A 7,037-nucleotide genomic window follows, 5' to 3' on the forward strand; every position below is an offset into this window, starting at 1 on the left:
AAACAATTTGGATTATTTCATTGCAAGACGGATGATTTATAGGTTGTCCTAGTTTTATGACGTCACAAGGAGGCCCGGGTAATTTTCCCAACCTTTTTCATGAATTTCCAACTATTTATTACGTATTCTGATGCCTTTTTCCACGAAAATAGCCAACCCTAATTGCAAAAAGACTCCTGGCGCAATCTCAGCCGGTCACCTTTCAGCACTTGCACAAGTGTACGTCAGTCAACATGGCCACATCCTCCCATTTTACCCTAAATTATTATTTTATTCCTTTTTCTTGGAAAATTCAGAACTAAATACACAAAAATTAGAAAAACGATCCGAAAATTTCTACGAACTTATTCAGATTTCATCTTCCTACTGAATTCCCTGTTTCATGGTTATGCTACATTAGTATTTTATTATTATTTATCCAAAATTATTATAATTATTATGATATTACTTTTTAGGCTGTCCATTTGTTAATTATATTAACTCCAACTTGTTCTTCAATTTGTTAATTTTTTTATTTTTTTAGGTTTAAGGGATGTTTTGAAAAATAATATGGAAATATACAAGTCATCCATTGTACTCCTTCCACATAAAAAAATTATTCAACGTCATTCACTATTCAACTTTTGCTTAAGAAACGTATAACCAAATCATTTCGGATATGCTAAGTGGGAAAATGTCATTCCCAAGCACTGGTGAAAAAACACATATTTACTCCATGCATGACTTTTCGTTTACCAAATATGAAGATTGGGGTCGGTGAGCAAAATATCTGTGTCAGTAAAATGTCATTCATAGCCGTCTATGATGTCAGTAATAATTCCGCTATATAATATATATTTTACATTTATAAATAAAACGGTTTATGACAGCACAAACACTAGACAAAATAGATTAAAACCCAACATTTAAACAACATTTGTACAACGTATCCAGCCAACCTAGAAGTGAAGAGAAGCAAGTCCACAATGCATCAAAACCGTAAAATCCTACTAAAACTAATGCAAAAATACGTGATTCCCTCGCACAACATACTCACGCATCACTTTGAACCAAAAAATACTCTCACGGTGCCATTTGCAACGATTGCAATAAGTCCAGAAGGCAGGATTTATCTTGTCTTCACTAGGCCAGCCTTGAATAACAAAATACCATTCATTGTTGTTATAAGCGCTGCAGCGATTGAACTTAATCTTCCCATAGTCACACATATCTACGATATGTCTTGCAACTCTTAGTCGGCTTAATCTTCGTGTCAAAGCATCCCTGGTTCCTTTCATATCAATGTTGTTACGTTGATTCAAAGAACACAAGAATTGTAATGCATCCTCTTTTGACTGACCAATTTCGGACATACCAAGTAGTCCAACTACATAAGCCGCTTCCATATGGCCTGCCGTGGCTGCATTGCGCATCCCATACAACGCTTCCACCTTACCGTGCTTGAAAAAAATATCGAATGCTTCTCTAAATATGGACTCTGGGTTATCGCAAGCCCTGCATTGTTCCAAGAAATGCTGGACCGCAGGTCTGGAACGGTACCAGATAGGATGGTATGGGTACTTTGCCATTGAAATGGTGTTCCACACTTGTGGACTGTTTGCCAAAGTTTGGAACAATGGGCACACAGATGCCATACGGAAGAGATCTTCCGATGATTCGGTTGCCCCGTATAACATCACTTGAAACCAAGCGGACTCCGGGATGAAGGCTTGGGGCATATCCAAATGGACATGCTTCCTTCTCTTTCCTCCGATTGTAGTGAAGTGTTTTGAATTCATTAAACAGTTTTTGGAATGGAACGATTTGAGGAGTGGCAGAGGTGCAAAACGAGAATATTTGGGGTACACGTTTCGTTATAGCGGATGATTTATAGTGGTTTGAAAAGGTATTTTCAGGTGGGGTATTTCGAAGTTGACCGTTTTCAAAGACACTGAACCGAAGTGAATTAAAACTGAAGACAAAAGAAGGGAAAACGTCAAAACGGTGCATATAGAGTTAGACAGTCAAAAAGTTAATTAAATCGCTGTTTGCATAGCCATATTTGGGATTATCCCACTATCAAATTCATTGATACAAATGTGATGGATTACTAACTAGTGACAGAAGGTCCCATCATATACTTTTCCATTTTCCCACACCCAACTACCCCTAGTAATGTTATTAAAATGGAACCAATAATTACGGATTCTTATCCAACTAGTTGCCTTAATGAAATATAAATAAAATAATAAATTTTAAGCAATGTCCCCTCATTTTTCAGAAATTATAATTGGTAGTGAAGTAGTTTATATTGCTTTTCGGGCTAAGAGATGTCACAATGCTGACGGTACATGTGTCGACATCGTGACCAACCCACCAAATTATCCCAAAAAAAAATAAATATAACTCGATTTGGGCAGAGATGAGACAGAGCTGAGTTACAAGTTTAGGGTTATGAGTGAAAGGGTATGAATCACAACTATGAGTGAGAAGGTATGAGTCCGAAGAGGTTTCAGTGGGAAGATCTGAGTGAGAAGAGTTACAACTGAGAAGATTGAACATGTCTTCGTCTTCATCGCCCGCTCAAACAAAGAGGTGTCACTATTGTGGAGCTACAATGGTGCTTCGGGTTTCAAAATCTGAAAAAAAATCGAGGGAAGCCATTCTGGAAGTGTCTAACCTCCTATGTAAGTTTTAATTTAAAGAATATGTATGTGGGTGAAAAGACACCTATGTCTAACTCTGACATAATTATTTTCCATATATGATGCCTGCAATTAGGGAGCCACCAGTTGCAATGGATTCGAATGGGTTGATGTAACCTCCGCTGAATCAGAACATCAAGATGACACGTATGATGCTAGAGTGCTGAACATGCTGAAGTCCATTAAGGACTTGGTTTTAGTTTTATTAGTTGTATCAATTGTCATTTTATTTGTTCTTTTAATGATCATTTAACTGCAGGGTTTCAAATATTGTGAAAGTTCTCCCGCACAAGACATGTTGCACGCCCCACCAATGAGACACCATTTTGTAAAATTTGTTCTTAAAAAACGTGGATTGGCATTGTCTGTATATCGCAAATGCAGTAATTTGTTTCAAAACCAGCAAAAACGTTCCAACACTTACTTTCAAAAACCAAGTAATAACGAACACGATAAACTCACAATACAGGGCCAGTACGATAAAATCATAGTAATTAATTTTTTTTTATTGCGCCCATATTGAATGTTTATTGATAACTTATTGACTGTTTACATGTTTATTGAAGGTTTATTGATTATTATAATATCATATTTGGCATGTTATTGAACCAATACTGAAGGTTTATTGAAGCTTTATGGAGTGTTTCCTTCTTTATTATTGTTAACTGCATTTTAAATTGGCATGTTATAGAACCGATACTGAATGTTTATTGAAGTTGTATTGATACTTTGCTGCATGTATCTGGAATATCATTGCCCCAATATTGGATGTTTATTGGGACCACAAGTATCACTCAACTAAGAATGAAGGGGGGAAACGGACCTAATTCTTTCTTTGAGTAGGAAGAAAAACTGTTAACATCAATATCGTATTTATGGTTGGTGTAGTTGGGGACTGAAATATAGCGCATCTTTACTGTCTGTATATGGCATGTCAATTGTGTGTGTGAAGGGAGTATTGTGTGTAAATTGGATGTCTATTGTGTATATATTGCATGTCTATTGTCTGTATATTTCATGTCTATTGTGTGTGAATTCTGAAATATTGTGTGTTTATTGCTTGTGTATTGTGTGTATATTGCATGTCTATTGTCTGTATATGGCAGGCCAATTTTGTGTATATAGTTTGTGTGTTGTCTGTGTGTTGGTCGTCGAAACGGAAGTGAATTGTTGTTCATTTTGTGTATATTGTCTTTGTGTATACTTGTATGGTACTGAGCTGCCGCAAACCTTTCGCATGTGTAGACACCTATTATGATGCAACATATTGCGATTAATGGTGGCTTGCATCAACAATGACATATCGCTTTGCAATGATGTAATACACTTAAAACTCCATGTTCAAATCCCAATTCACATATGCAGTCTTCAAATTCCAATTCAATGCAGTTTGGTTAACAAACATGTAAATGTCATGGAGGAGTTAGCGGTACAATTCGAAAAGGACCCGTACGAGAATATTGTGTATTTACATTACTTTGAGAAAGGACATTCCCAAAACATTGTGATGTACCATTTGTCATCTTCAACCAATATCATGGGAAGTAAGCATCTCCCCTTGTTATCTTCGCAGCCAATTTCAACCGAAAAAAAGGCATGTTCTGAGAGGTGCAAGTAGCTAAGGGAAGCTTAGCGCTGAAAAGCTCAATGTACTTTAACACAAACATGCCACAATCGCCTCTGAAGCAAAACAAGAACTCGATCAATTCAACTAATGACATTCTAACGTAATTGACAATTCAAAGTAATAAAAATAAATAAAAAGTTGTGCTTACTCATTAGACTGTTGTGGAACATCCACACTCTCTATTGGCCACGGACACCACCAATCTCGGCTGCAATTGTTTGCATAAACACCTTCTTCATAAAAGTCGATGGTGTTGAGAAGATTTGGAAGCGTAATTGATAGCGGGGCGAGTTCTTCCTTTACGATGTCATCTGGAATTAGTGAAACCTTTGAATCGTACACTTTGATTTCACACAATACCAGATCAATCATTACAGCCACCCAATGCTTGTGCTTCGTCAACATAAATGGGGTATACACCTTATAGACGTTCTGCCAATCCATCCCACACGGAGGAACCTTCCCATTTACAACGTTTAGTAAACTTTTTCTGATTTTCCACCCAACCTGCTGTTTTTTCCTTTTATTCTCCGAAAAGCAAGTACTTATGTGATTCTGTGAAATACAAAACAATCAATGGTTAAACACCTCCGATAAAGGTGTGTATGGATAATGTGTAATTATTAACGGCACTTGGTCAAGGCCGATGACATACCATAAAAAAAACATCGGTCGTTGTCCAGTCAGCTATTTCAACTTCCTCCAACTGTTGTTGTCTCTTCCGCATGAGATACAACCCCAAATCAAGGTGCTGCAACATGTTTTTCTTGTCAATCTCATAATCTATGGACATTAAAACAAATGCATAATCAATTACACTTACATCTCCCTTCAGCCATCCATCAGCTTTCACGAGGGAAGCCAAGAATTCAATCTCAACTTCCACGTTTCCAAATTGCATCACCAAGCTATGAATATAAAACAGTTTTAGAAAATGGCCAATATTAAAAATTATATACAGTCATGCTTCTATCTTATAATTGCAAGGGACTTACTTTGGGTCCTGGCGCCATTCCCAACAAAGTTTCAGCAAATTCACTAGATCATCATGGGGAATCGCCTTCATTGGGTCTAACATCTTCAATCCCCTTAAACGTGCCCCAGTTGTTGGAACCAATTCACTGGCTTCAATGATCTTCCACTTCGGAATGATCCTCTTCCTTTTCCTTAATTGGACCCCTTGTGCGGAAGCTTTACCGTTATGATTCAACCAGACGTTCAACTTAGATAGCACAGCTGTGTGTTGATCCAAATCAATGTCCCGGATACTAAACTCAAGCTGTGTCCCCTCCGTGCTCTCGCCAATGTCACCCCCAAGCAACATGACTTCATTATCTTCTTTCTCACATTGGTTTTTTTGCACTTCCTTTTCCTCACTTCTTTGTCTTTTCACTTCCTTGCCCTCCTTTTTTTTCCTTTGCAGTTTCCCTCCCTTGCTGCTTTTTCTTTTCACTTCCCCTCCCTCACTGCTCTGTCTTTGGGCTTTTTTCCTTTTGCTACTTTTTACTTGCACTTGCTCTCCTTCACTTGTTTTCCTTTGCCCTTCCTCTACCTCACTTGGTTTTCCTTGCACTTCACCCCCTTCAATCCCCTCCTCTTCCTTTTCCTCTCCATCAGTTGTATTACTTGGCCCTTCAGCCCCTTCAATCCCCTCCTCTCCCTTTTCCTCTCCCTCATTTCTATTACTTGGCCCAACACCCCCTTCAATCCCTTCATCTTCCTTTTCCTCTCCCTCATTTCTGTTACTTGGCCCTTCATCCTGTTGAAGTAGGTCATCCATTTCAGCATATCCCTTAAATAGATGTGAGACGACACAGCGATTAGTCCTCTGTTTCAGTAAAGCTAGGTCCCTCCTTACTTCCTGCTCAAACTGAGGACCTAAACATTGGTCCAACAGTTTTTCCATCCGTATGACCTTCAAGTGAAGGACGTCTTTTTCCCGCTTTACTTGAAACAACTCGGACCTCAACCAACTTACCACCTTGTTCAACTCATCAATATCACCACATGAAGAAGGAATTGGCTCCGCCGAGACAACAGCAGGGCGATCCTGTGGCCAACTCCAATATGGCTGTCTCATTTCCTCTTCACTCGGACATAGCAACTGAACTGACTGTTTCAGAATATAGACAAGAGTCATATTAAATCATTCTACTTAATAAATTCATTCAATCTTATCAATAGTTCCAAGGGCTGCAAACCAAACCTCTTTGCTCTGGAAAAATAATTGTTCAACTTTCTCATCTCTGGAATAGACGTAGTAGTTCTCCATCGCAAAATACGCGGGACAGCGGTCGGATCAACAACCTTGCAGTAATTCAGGTCCGCCATTCTAGGAATTAATTCATATACCCAAATCTACACAATTCAAAGGACAAAAGTCATTATTTATGTTTTAAAGATAAACAAAACATAACTGACATGAACATTATTACCATGTACCTGGAAAGCATACGTGAAACCTTTAAAACTCCAGCCCCTCCTTTGCGCTTCACCATGCTTATCCTTCTTGCCCTTCTCATTTCTCCGGCTTGTTCCCGTTACCTTACTTTTTCCCTTCCCTCTTCCCTCTTCATTTTCAAAGCTTTTCACATACTTTGTTGGTGCAGAAAATAGACTGTCTTGGGTTTTGTCAAAGGACACCGAACCCCACGGATACCTGTTGAACGCATCCAAGTCCTCTACAAGGGTCAGGTAATTTAGATTGATGTTCAAATGTTTGTCCC

General features: G+C 38.5%; 2 protein-coding genes across 2 annotated transcripts; both read right to left on the bottom strand.

The window, feature by feature from the left end:
- Nucleotides 1-995: 995 nt before the first annotated feature.
- Nucleotides 996-1,718, bottom strand: LOC117618236. Its single transcript, XM_034347836.1, has one exon. The coding sequence runs from the start codon at nucleotides 1,716-1,718 to the stop codon at nucleotides 996-998; it is 723 nt and encodes a 240-aa protein (XP_034203727.1).
- A 2,319-nt stretch (nucleotides 1,719-4,037) lies between these two features.
- LOC117618237 (ubiquitin-like-specific protease 1A) lies at nucleotides 4,038-5,635 on the bottom strand. The gene is made up of 5 exons (XM_034347837.1): nucleotides 5,307-5,635; nucleotides 5,135-5,219; nucleotides 4,967-5,062; nucleotides 4,460-4,866; nucleotides 4,038-4,364 (listed from the first exon to the last, which is right to left on the bottom strand). Exons 1-5 carry the CDS (start codon nucleotides 5,633-5,635, stop codon nucleotides 4,220-4,222), a joined length of 1,062 nt encoding a protein of 353 aa, XP_034203728.1. The 3' UTR covers nucleotides 4,038-4,219.
- Between the last annotated feature and the right edge of the window lie 1,402 nt (nucleotides 5,636-7,037).

Source organism: Prunus dulcis, chromosome 2 (genome assembly GCF_902201215.1).
Source record: "Prunus dulcis chromosome 2, ALMONDv2, whole genome shotgun sequence".
Taxonomy (NCBI): Eukaryota; Viridiplantae; Streptophyta; class Magnoliopsida; order Rosales; family Rosaceae; genus Prunus; species Prunus dulcis.

Coding starts and splice junctions, on each gene's coding strand:
- LOC117618236 (XM_034347836.1), bottom strand. CDS start 1,718: ATGCCCCAAGCCTTCATCCCGGAGTCCGCTTGGTTTCAAGTGATGTTA.
- LOC117618237 (XM_034347837.1), bottom strand. CDS start 5,635: ATGTTGCTTGGGGGTGACATTGGCGAGAGCACGGAGGGGACACAGCTT. Junction 5,063..5,134: donor ATGGATGGCTGAAGGGAGAT/GTAAGTGTAATT, acceptor AACATGTTGCAG/CACCTTGATTTGGGGTTGTA. Junction 4,867..4,966: donor CGACCGATGTTTTTTTTATG/GTATGTCATCGG, acceptor TGTATTTCACAG/AATCACATAAGTACTTGCTT.